The sequence below is a fragment of the Jatropha curcas genome, chromosome 5, assembly GCF_041381405.1.
Source record: "Jatropha curcas cultivar XTBG-Jc1 chromosome 5, XTBG_Jcur_1.0, whole genome shotgun sequence".
Lineage (NCBI taxonomy): Eukaryota > Viridiplantae > Streptophyta > Magnoliopsida > Malpighiales > Euphorbiaceae > Jatropha > Jatropha curcas.
The window spans coordinates 25,382,451-25,395,126 of NC_143155.1; the positions used below are offsets into that span (position 1 = coordinate 25,382,451).

Below are 12,676 nucleotides of genomic sequence, written 5' to 3' on the forward strand. Positions count from 1 at the left end.
AGATGAACCAATGAAGCTAATATTTCTCATCATTAGAATGTCTATATCACTGTATTTTCTGGTAGACGCTACTTTGAGCAACTCCTATTGAGACACTGTATATAATAAGGAAAATTTCGAAATTGCTGTACAGATGATTTGCAAAATGCTCATAAAGACTACTTTTTCAAGTCTCATTTAAAAAACAATCCACCAATGAGCATCACAAGTTCAGCCCAAAATAAACTTCATCAATTTACACCCGTGCACTGAAAATTTTCAAACCTTAAGCAATTCCTGCATGACAAAGTCCAAAATCAGCATACCCTCTCCATCAGATTAAAATTTTAACATACAATATTCAATGAAAATAGTCTCTGAAGCTGTCCAGTTGAATCCTAGAAAAATGAGATAGTCAACACGTACAGCAATTTGAGTGCTGAAAAATTAAAGATCAAGTAAAATTCATCTTGCTGACGCTTTGATGTTTACAAGCAAATTTAAGATCAAGTCACAGCAGTTATAATCCATTTTTAACATGATCTTCAGATTGGTAGAGAACCAGGGAGCAAGATTTCTACCTCTGGTTGAAGCTTTAAGATTTAAGTTGAGATTTCTAATAATGAAGAAAAACATGCAGTGGAAAAATAATAATGAAAGAAAGATATATTCTAGTCTAGAAACTAAAGCATATTGCTTCCCATTCTATCAGTTGGGTTAAGAAGGAGATACCTTTTCCTTTTGCTTGTAGATGGTATCAATCTTTTTCATATACTCATCTGTCAGCTTCTGGAAGAAGCAAACAATGTTAACTTAGTGTTCTATCAAAGAAAGCAGAGTATAAAGTCTATCTCATTCATCGTCACAAGAAAATGAAAGAGGATATGAACTAAGGAGAACATTAACAGGACAACAAAATCAGAAAAATGAGAAAACAAAAATTCATAAACCCCTAAAATTGAAAGCAGAGCCTACTAAAATTTTATAACTATATCACATAATTAAAACACCACAAGATATTTCCAGCAACACCAATTGCAGCTTGCCATGATGCTATAGAATAGTTTAGTTTTCCCTATAGAATATGATAAGTGTTTCCAAAATGCATCTACCATTAGTTGGAGTGTGGAGGACTTAGAATCTTCCAGAAATATCCACAGTTTGTGGAAGCAATTTGGTAGTGAGTTTACTCATGCTTAACTTCAGTGACGAAAAGAAGCCAATCCAAAATCATCCCAGATAACGGACCATAAGCATGCAGTTACCTGAAAGTCACTGGACAAGTCCTTCACATTATCCTCTGAAAGCTTTTTTTCCTGAAGCCGAAGGATAAAAAAATGAACATAGAATGAGAAAGAAAACTTAAAAATAAAAATAAAATAAAAATAAAAAAAATAAAAAGAAAGAAAGAAAGGAAAATCCATCTAGGGTGGTAGCCCCTCCGCCCAACCCCTTCTTCGTGAAGGAAATAAAATTAACTGGACAGAAGAACACTGTTCCTCAATTCAGACCTTCTCAAGTTTCTCACAGGCTTTCAATGCATCTCTTCTGATATTCCTCAATGCCACCTAAAAGTAACCAATCAATAATTGTCAATTTAAGGAGAAGATTGATGGCATTAATGTAGTTTGCTAGTCATATGGACTTGATGAACTAGTGCAGTGAACAAACTAAGTACAAACTCATGCCACAAAAAGTCATGTATAAGTTATATATACATTTTATGGATACCATAATATTCGCCCATCTGAGCTTATTCACCTAAAAGAGACTGTTATACGTTATACATAAACAATATAAACAAACTGTGAGTTATTAGAATTCTAAACCATTAACTGAGTACGATATGTACCTTTCCTTCTTCAGCCAGTTTTGCTACCATTTTTGATAACTCCTGAAATTGAAAATGAATAAAGAAAAATTAAGTGAAACCACATAAATCTCCATAAGCATTTGAAAGAACTCCGCAAAAGGTACACTACATTAATTTTCAGCACACATTATAAAAAGTGGAGATCACGAGCTTCAAGAGATGACAAACTATAGAAAAATGGCATGATTAGAACTACAAGGTAAAACAAATTAACATATTCAACTTTCAGATATTAACAAATGTCTAAAACAAATCATAGCAATATTCACCTTTCGCATTCTAACTTATTGTCAGTTTACAAACTAACAGTTGATTAAAGGTCTCAAGGACCTGTTGGACAAGCTACCACTTGCTAGATCCCAAAAAAAAAACAGAGGAAATACCTTCCTTCTATCTGATGTCAATTGAGGAATGGATAAACGTATCACTTCTCCATCATTACTCGGAGTCAAACCAAGATCAGAGTTGACAATGGCCTTCTCTATGACCTTTAAGCTGGCATGTAAAGAAGTAAACATAAATCAGCAGAGTCAGGGACTACAAAAGAAATGTAAAAAGTTCTTGGGGGTACTTTTGCAAATTTGTAGTTCGTGCTGCTCGAAGAAAAAAAAGAAGAAAAATTTTTATTCTGGGTAGCCCTTGCAAAAAACATAACCAAATAGTCAATAAAGATTGCCATCGATGGTTTTTACAACTTATCCTGTGCTCTTAATAAATGAAAATTTTGTGAAAACTGTTAATCAATAGTCCCTACTCTAGCACTTAGTCGACTGCAGGAATGCTATATTTTTCATATGCTATTCTATGTCTATTCTATAGAAGAATAAATGAGCATGGTGTGATCTACCCTTTGGTTTATGCAATACCTGGATTTGTCATACGGCTGGACCAAAAGAGAACTTGCATCAGGAGTACTGATTTGAGCTATGCTTTTCAAGCTGACTGGAGTTCCATAATACTCCACCTGTAAATGCACAGTTTCATAGTTTTTCCAAAAAATAAAAAATAAAAAACTCTTTAACAGAACAATACATCATAAGTAACAAAATTTCCATAACAAGGGATACACAAGCCACCTAATGTTTGCTAAGTTGAACACAGATTGCATGTTCAACAAAGAATAAGGTAAATCTAAATTGAATGTAACATTAACAAAAAGAGAGATATAGCTCTTATGAGTACATTTTTCAACTTAGTAAAATAATTTCTTCCTAAAACATAAATCCACCAAAATCAGAATCAGTTTAAATTGAGCTTGAAAGCATCAAGGTGCTCTTCATTTGAAAATATCAAATGCAGCTATATTGTGCAAAATATTCGCCTCGAAAACAAAGCAAAACAAACAATCAAATATGGCGTGCCTCTCCATTTGTACCTAGAACTCATTCTCCTTTGTGCATAGAACATAAAAGTTTACTGCTGTGCTGATTAACGCATCTAGAGGAACTGATATATTTCATTTAATTCCTTCAAATCAAAGGACACGAGACTTTTGGAATATTCACATTGACATCAATCATTTCACAACAATTGAATCACAAACACATTTGCACAAAACCTAGATATGGATCCATACCTCAATCTTATCTAGCATTGCTGGGTTTGCTCTTCCTGTCCTTACAGAATTAAAATTGGTCCGAACTGTGTCAATAGTCCTGTCCATCCTTGCTTTCTGATAATAACAACATTCAAAATTCAAAGTTCTTTAGACTGAATGAATAAAATTCTAAATTCATTCAACTTTTGCCCATCTAATTACACAATAAAATCTAACAAAACCAGTAACCAGAAACACTTACAACATCTTTCTCAACGGATGACTTTAGAGCTTCAATTTCTTCAAGGGTTGCACATCTCACCACTCCTCTTCTGCATCTCTCTCACACACAACATTGTACATACAATCATTATCAAGTAATAGCAAAAACACAACTTATTGTAAAGTTAATTACTTGCCTCTTCTGCAACAACTGTTTCACAACAATGGGCTTGGTGAAAAGCTTAACGCCACCAGTGTAATTAGAAGCAGAGCTCCAGCAACGCACAATAGAACTATTCTTAGCATGGTGAGACGCTCTACAAAAAGAACCTGTAAAGCAATTTCATTTTAGAGTCATTTGCTTATGCACTACAAAAGAAAATGTTAAATTGCAGAAATAAAAGGGGAGCGAGAGACAAATAGGAAGATTAGAAAACCTGTAACAGAGAAGAGGGCCTTGGGAGAGCTTGGGTTTGAATGGAAGGTGGAAGGAAGCGGCGCAGTTGAAGAAAACGGAGAAGCCATTCAATTAACAGAGTAAGAAGAAGAATTCGAGAAAGACAGACAGAGAATGAAGAGGGAGAGCGGGATGTTATTCTGTGGATAAGAGCTCGCTCCTGCAACTGGCAGTCTTGTTTGGTTACTCGGACCGTAATTCTTCCTCCGTCCATGCTGTTTCCTTCTTTATTCATTCCATTTTATTCTCGTTTAGGATTAGGAATGTATAATTTACTTTTTTTTTTTTTATTTTACTCATATTTATATTGCCATAATATTCATAATTAATAACTTTCAAATAAATTACTGTGTTTTTTCAATAAATAAATAAATAATTAGCGTGTATAAAATATTTTGGATTTTTTTTTTTTTTTTGAAAGAGAGTAATAGTTTTATTTTAAATTGTTTATACGTAAACACAAACACAATAAGGAATATGACACGATATACATATAACCTATTGATTTATATGAAAACATAAAATAACAACATGCTACACTAAATAATTAAAATTTATAAGAAAATTTAAATAAATAAATAATTATTTATTATAAATCGTATACAAAATGAAAAGCACTTAATTTTCTATTTCAATACCATCAGGTAAATCAAAACATTAACATCATTGTTAAGAATTATATTATTTATCTCTAACTTATGACGTATTTAAAAGAGTTAAATTAATCTAGTACAATTTTTCACATTTTAATTTGTTGAACACGATATTTTCTAATTATTTTCTGATAAAACTCTTGTGAAGTATTGATTCCAAATTGTGAATTAGCTTTTGGATTTGAAAATAATAAATATATAATAAACTTATAAATTATAAATTGTAATATAGACTTTCTACTATATTTTGTTGACCTTTTGTTTTCTCTCATTTCTATTGTGTATTTTGTTGAGGTGCATTTGCACCTATTTATAGGCAGGATACAAGAGAGATAACACGGCTCTCCATTTATGTCATGGTTGGTTGCCAACCTTTGAATAACTTTCGCTGTCAATTTTGATTCCTTCTAAAAAAAAACGTGTGATTTATTTTTTCAAATGTATGTGGGTCCCACACGTCGGAGGGACCCCACAACAGTATGTATCCTTGTCTATAGTAGCCTCAACTTCTAGCCTTCTCCAATCATGAACACTCATAGGAAATTGATAAATCCTATAAGAAATATTGTTAGTAGAAAGTAAGAATAAGTTTCAGTTTGTACACAATATAATGTGCTGTGTCTCAAAAATGTCAGTTTATACCCTATGTTTGTTTTCTTCGTTTTTTACTAAAACCATATCAAACAAGTTAAATTTCTTGGTTTGATGCAATTAAGAACAAGAGCCTTACCATTAACGCGAAATAAGAAAATGAAGTATGCCTAAAAAATTAAAAGCACTCGAATCATCAAATTTACGAAAATGGAGTCTTACATTGATTCAAAGTGAAGTACCATTCTCTAGGAACGACTGGTCTTTTACAAAACATAAATGGTGAGGAATGGCTGGAATATATCTACTCGATTCAAATTGCTGTAATTCTTGTAGAAGTAATATATTTACTTTGGCTGGAAGAATTCGGAGGAAGCAGTCAAGGTGTGGGATGCTGAGGGGAAGAAAACAATCGATAAAAAGAGAAAAAGAAGAAGAAAGATAAAGACAAAATAATCAGTGGATATTGATTGACAAACCCAAACCAAATTAGCCCACTATAAGCACGCACGGGCCGTGTTTCTTAACCCAGCTTAGATTTACTGATACCGACCCAATTAATTAATAAGCCTAGTCCATTTTTCAGGCAGAACAATCTTTGGCCCAAACACATAAACCTTTCATTTAAAAATAAATAATAGTAGGGAGAAAATTTGCCATTGGAGAGGCCACAGCAGCAGTCTTTTTTTTTTCCAAAAAAAAAAAAAAAAATTAATAGAAGTTGCTGATGTAATAAAAATTACCAAGCGATTGAAGATTAAAAAAATACTGTTTGAACCTTCTATTTTATTCGGGAAGTATTGGTTTTGTTTTGTGGGTAAATGAGCATGCTCTTCACTTTTATTTATTAGATTTTGAGCTATTCAATCGTACCGAAGTTCATCCAAGTTGTGTATCCCATAAAACCAGTTCCAAGAGCGTCATGGAAGTGCTACTCTACTTCTATGGGTCATAGTAATAATGGATTGTTCAAGTGCCAGCATTATGGTGTCTTCCTCGCTCATCCCGTCCTTCGTATGGTACAAAACACTTTCTACGCAAAAGTTTTTTACTCGATCTGTCTCCCTGAATGAATTTTTACGCCTTTCTATACTTGTGTTTAATAGTTTCTCTGTGTCTATTTCATCATTGTTACAGATAACGACTACACGCCTTCAATTACATTTCTTTTAAGCCAGCGTTCTTTAGTTTTGTCTTCTTTAGTGTTTTGTTCCTTGTTTTTCTACCCACCCCAATTTATACATCATAACCTCCCCTCTCTCCTTTCTTTTCTTTTTTCTTTTTTTTTTTTTTGTATTTTTTTGCGTTTTTTTTCTGTAAAAAAAATAAAAAAGACGAAAACAAGAATTCACTGACCAGCGAGAGCCGAGCCGAGTAAATAGCCGAGGTTGGCGCTACCCGTAACCCGATAAGAACATACGCGCACTGGCACGTGCAAGGACAGTCCAAGCACGTAAGACTCTGACTAGAGAAAAGTAAAACCCCGAGTAAAATCTCTCTCTATGAAAAATTAAGAAATAAAATAGCGACAGGCAGCAAGAACTCGCGTATATAACCGCCCTCATCAATCACGCCCCACACTTCCGGCTTTTAACTCTCAGCAAAACTCAGAGCCCACAGAGAGTAAGAGAAACACATAACTCATACCCTCTATACCTTCATAATACCAGAGAGCAAGAGAGAGATTTTCTTTGTTCTTTTTTTCTTAAATTTTGTTGAGAGGTAGAGATATTAGGATTTTATTAATTGAAGAGAGTAAAAGAGTGTGCGTTGTGTAGCCATTAATGCTTCTCAGCAAAAAAGCGTGAGGGCGACCTTTCATTTTCCTTAACGATATTAAACTTCGACATACTTAGAGCGACGCCTAACTTGCAGTCTTGAGGAGTTCAAATGGACCTTAGTAAGGTAACGCTTGAGATCTTTTCCAAGCTGGAGCAAAAATGGCTTTCGCACTGTGAAAACTCTAAGAAAAAGCGAGTACTCAGCATTGATGGAGGTGGAACAACCGGCATTGTCGCAGGGGCGGCTCTTATACACCTGGAGGACCAGATCCGCCTCAAAATCGGTGATCCTCAGGCTCGAATCGCTGATTTCTTTGACATCATTGCCGGCACTGGCATTGGTGCCCTCCTGGCCGCCATGCTTGCTGCTGATGACGGCTTTGGCCGTCCTCTATTCACTGCCAGAGATGCAGTCGCATTTATAGCTGAGAACAACTCGGAGCTCTTCAAGGTCAAGCTCTCTGGATTCCTCCACCGACGCAGAAGATTCTCCGGCAAGACCATAGACAAGGCTTTGAAGGAAGCATTAAGCCGGGATGACGGAACGATCTTGACTTTGAAGGACACGTGTAAGCCTCTCCTTATTCCTTGCTTTGATCTCAACAGCTCTGCTCCTTTTGTTTTCTCCCGAGCGGATGCGTCCGAGACACCGAGTTTTAACTTCGATCTCTGGAAAGTCTGCCGCGCCACTCTAGCGACGCCAAGCCTCTTCAAGCCGTTCAACTTGACGTCGGTCGACGGCAAGACCTCTTGCTGTGCTATTGACGGTGGTGTAGTTATGAACAACCCTACGGCTGCGGCAGTTACTCATGTTCTTCACAACAAACGGGATTTTCCGTCGGTTAACGGAGTGGAGGATCTGCTGGTTCTGTCGTTAGGTAACGGTCCATTGAGTGGATCGTCAAGTAAGAGAAATCTCCGCCATAACGGCGAGTGCTCGACTTCGTCGGTTGTTGATATTGTGCTTGATGGTGTTTCGGAGACTGTAGACCAAATGTTGGGGAACGCTTTTTGTTGGAACCGTTCAGACTATGTCAGAATCCAGGTATGTGCAATTTTTTGCTTGCATTTCGAGGTTTGTTTGGTTGCTTAGAAAATTTAATTGTTTTTGGTGGGAAATCAATGTGTATTTTTCATCGCTAACGTTCACTTCCCTAGCCCACTTAAAAGAATTTCACATTTTTTTTTAATTTGCTTTTCCAATTTTTTTACAGAATAAAATTGTAACTTACGAATTGATTTTATCGGCAATTTACATCTTCTCCATAGCCAAACACAAATCTGGGTTTTACATTTCTGTTTATTTGGTATTGATTGACGGCGTGAAATGTGTGCAGGCAAATGGATTGACAAGCGGTGGACTTGTGGGCCCGAGAGTTGAAAACGAGGTGTTGAAGGAGAGAGGAGTTGAATCGTTGCCGTTTGGCGGGAAGCGGTTATTGACGGAGACCAATGCGGAAAGAATCGAGAGCTTCGTGCAACGTCTTGTTGCTTCAGGAAGGAGTAGCTTGCCTCCTAGTCCCTGCAAGGATTCCGCCGTTAGCCCTCTTGCCAACGGCCGTTAACTAGTTTTGCCCCCTCCTCTTGTAATAAATTTTTTTTTTAATCCTGTTTTAACCTTTTGTAACCAACCTCGGGTTTACTTAACCATATGTGTTTCGAGTTAAACAGGTAGTAGCTGATAATAACCTGTTCAGACTTCAGACCATTTCCTAACTTTCTACTGTCTATCTCTCAGAGTGGTTAAATAAATTGATTAGGTGTTCCTTTGACTGAGGACAAATTAATTAGTTACAAAGGCAATTAAAAAAAGTTGATTAAGGAAATGAATCATCATTATTAACCACGTCATTATGACCCTATTGCGTTTGTCTTTTATGTTGACATTTTGAAGCTGCTGCCCTTGCAATTATAAAATTAAAATGGATTTTTCCGTAGTTACAAAGGGAGAAAGTGATTTCTTGTGTAGACATATTCATACAAGGGAAATTTAGTCTTACAATCTGTATATTAAGGGGAAATTTGGTAAAATAATTTCCACAAAGTAATTATGAGGAGGTAATTTCGTCATGTTCTCTTTGATATGATATCTATAGATACTAATACGTTTCTTGTAGCACTGATTAATGTTCCCTTAGAACCCCACCGAAACGGAAAATGTTTTCTATAGTAACCTTTCGTATCTCTTTTCTTGATTTTATTGTTGCGAGTACACACAGTAGCATATACGAGGAAAAGGAATCAAAATTCTAGTGAATTTCTAATTCTAAACAGTAAAAATGGGTTTATGTAAGAATGAATCCTTCAAAATCAACTCTTTACTTTTCTCCAACTTCTTTATTTTTTTCCGACATTTATGATTTTTTATTTATTTATTAGACTCATGTTAGGTATAATTAATTAATTATCTTTACTCAGGGTTGATAATGACATTATGTAAAGACAAGATTTAGAGCTTAAACAAGATGTTGTTTTCAATTGCTGGAAACGGTCCAATGGTAGCTTCATTAGACAACCTGGTAGATGTGGACTTGGTTTTCCTGACAAGGGCTAACAAAATACTAGTTTCTCCTCTTTTTTTTTTTTTTTTTTTTTTTTTTTCTCACAGCAATTACTTTGGCTTTAATGGAAAATTTAGAGTAGGGAATTGGGGAATGCGAGGTGTTAGGGGACCGCAAACTCCAGTTTTAGCAATGACTTTATATGGAAGTAAACTTTCCTAGACAATGAAACATAAAGGGGGAGGGTAACGGGGACCTGAACCCTCTTTAGTAATTCTCTTATTCAATACCTATCTCTAATATGCATATAAATTTTTAAGGTTACAAAAATAATACATTAAACATTGCAACAAGACGTATATTAGTGTTTTTAATTGGACTCATAAGTTATAACATTTACTTAAAATAATTTTAAGATTTTTGTATTAATCATCAATGTCTTTTATTTTGAAAAATTCAACTTTCAATTACCTATTTCCTCCCCTTTTTCAATTACATATTGAAGATTTCAATTTTTTTTAAAAAAAAAAAAAAAATTCAAGTTTAATTCCGTATTCTTCATTTCCTTTTTTTCTTTATTCCTCCCCTTTGTGTAATTTAATTATTTCCCATGGGAGCATCGGACAGTGATAATGCAAAGCATTTTTGTTCATGTTGGTAAGATACTAGACATAATCATATGTACGTCACAAGAGACAAACCGATTCCCATACAGTTAATTATATATTCCTCAATTTGTTTGCTACAGTAATTAGGAGAATCCGAGAAATGAAAAGGGTTTAATCTAGTGTTTTTAGTTATATGATACATAAGACAGTACGATAATTTATCTGGGTAGTTCAATCATAATATCATTATTTAACTTGCCATTAATTACATGTTCTTTTTTAACTATGTAGTTGTTGTTCTCTTTAAATTGTTTTTGTAACGGTGGAATTCTTTTCTTACATTTGGATATCTTCAATGTCCCCTTATGTTCCCTGTACACTGAGCTTGGCTATTGAATGATGTTAATCCTTGTTAATTTGGGTTTTATTTACAATTATGTATTAAATAAGATATGGTCCTTATATAGTTGTTCCATTCAATAATTGATATTGGAATTGATATTTTGCATGTTTTTTATATATTTGATTGATTTATTAAATCATTTTAAATTTTAATTCAAATCGGATTTGAATGATGAAAAAAAAAAAAGATTTCTCTCTGTAACTTATATAATTTATGGGTCTTTTCATCACTAATAACATTGAACTATCAAGTCACGATTACTAAAACAGTTAATATTGTTAAAACCATGCGTGAATATTGATATATGTTGTATACATAAAATTGGTATGGTAAATGTATAAATAAATGAAAATAAATCTTTTTTTTTTTTTTTAAAGCAGCAAAAAGTTTTAAAACGGGTAAACGTAAACCGACCCGACCGTGGGGATCTCCTAATATTAGAGCTTGGCAGCTCCACCTCGAAGCCGGCTAGTGTTGTGGATGACTGTAGACTAGAGTGTGCATTTTGTCAATGCAAAACCACCTGAGTCCGACAAGATTGGGAGGTGAGTCAAGTCTCCACTCCAATCCATCAATATTGTTACCACTACTAATATAGCTTTTCCTTATTTAGTTTTCTGCGTGCGCAATTATTTTACTCCACTCTTCCTATAAACAGAAACCTTTTTTTTTTTTTTGTCCTATGCTAGGCGCAATTTTTTATTTTTTATTTAAAATAATTAACCCTGTTTAATATCCTTTGTTTTCAATAGCTTTTCCATTTAATAATCAATTTAAAGTATACAACTAATATTAATAAAAAATTTAAGAAAAATATATTATTTAGTGCAAAAATATAAACAAACTTATCTTATAAAAGAAAAATAAATGTAATTTTGAATCTAACGGTTGATAAAATTTCATCTTCTCAAAGAATTGTTAAATTTAACCTCATGGAGTTGAGATTATAAAATGCTACTAATTAATAACTGATGCCAAATTTTATTATTCAAGCTCTTGTATTTTACTGCTTTACCATCTTTAACATGTCTAATAAGCAGTTAACAAGGATTATACAGATTGTTTTATTAGCCTTACGATCTCTTTTAATGTCTTCTTAGGCTTTTCTTCTCCCATATTGCTTTCTTATCGATTCTTATTTTTAGGAGTTTTGTTTGTTTCTTTTCCTAAAGCAGATTCTCTGGTCCTTGCTCTCGGTTTCATCAAAGATCAAACATCAGAATCTGTCTTTGCCCTCAGGATTAGGGTTTTCCTCTACCACATCATATGATTAAACAATACTATATATTTTCCGTATTTCAAATTTTCTCTTTTCTTATTTTTATGGATAGACATTGATTTCCTAGTAAAGATACAGAGTACAAATTAAAAACGAAGTAAGGGGAGAAAGAGGAGCTGAGTGGGTGTGAGCCCTAGCGGCTGGTGGGCAAGCCGGGTAGGTAACTATGCAGTTTGATAACGACCACGTAATCTAATTAATTAGGATACAATAAATTTCTTGATTAGGACTAAAGTTAGCATCAGAATTTTAAGGAGTGGTGTAAGTTTGAAGTCATATATTTGGTGGGGTAGTCAATAACCCGCCATTGGATTAAGACCCAAGTTATGCTCCTAATTAAGATTTAACAGTCGTCACCGTTACCATCAAACCAACCATTGAGCCTTCTTTAAACCTTTTTTTATAATTTCCAAAACAAATTAATTAAGATTTTCTAAATAAATCATATTTAAAAATAATAATAAACCTTAGGATCAATAAAAGCATATACGGATTTTGATATTTGTGATTATATACGAGACGTACTAGTTTTTACCCCAAACCCAAAGTACTAGGGGTGTCCTCTAGTTATATGTCCAAAAGTACCGTAAGAATAAGGGCTCCACCCTACGAAACTTCCAACCACAAGTTTAGGAAACGTCATTAAGAGGTGGGTTTTAACTTTCTGACGAAATGGGCAAAGAGGACAGTCAGTAATAAAAGATTTACGCTATCCTTTCTCTGTTATCCTCTAAAAAGGACACTGAATTGGGTTGTTGTAAATAGGTTTTATTTAAATTTTCTTCGATACTT

At 34.2% G+C, this 12,676-nt stretch overlaps 2 protein-coding genes across 2 annotated transcripts; one reads left to right on the plus strand and one right to left on the minus strand.

The window, feature by feature from the left end:
- Nucleotides 1-3: 3 nt before the first annotated feature.
- On the minus strand, nt 4-4,295 carry RRF (ribosome recycling factor, chloroplast precursor). Its single transcript, XM_012236847.4, has 11 exons — nt 4,049-4,295; nt 3,809-3,941; nt 3,652-3,721; nt 3,429-3,524; nt 2,719-2,816; nt 2,236-2,347; nt 1,832-1,873; nt 1,491-1,547; nt 1,245-1,295; nt 712-768; nt 4-276 (listed from the first exon to the last, which is right to left on the minus strand). Exons 1-11 carry the CDS (start codon nt 4,134-4,136, stop codon nt 259-261), a joined length of 822 nt encoding a protein of 273 aa, XP_012092237.1. The 5' UTR covers nt 4,137-4,295; the 3' UTR covers nt 4-258.
- Nucleotides 4,296-6,873: 2,578 nt separating this feature from the next.
- PLP9 (PATATIN-like protein 9) lies at nt 6,874-8,876 on the plus strand. The gene is made up of 2 exons (XM_012236848.4): nt 6,874-8,138; nt 8,431-8,876. Exons 1-2 carry the CDS (start codon nt 7,203-7,205, stop codon nt 8,656-8,658), a joined length of 1,164 nt encoding a protein of 387 aa, XP_012092238.1. The 5' UTR covers nt 6,874-7,202; the 3' UTR covers nt 8,659-8,876.
- Nucleotides 8,877-12,676: the final 3,800 nt, after the last annotated feature.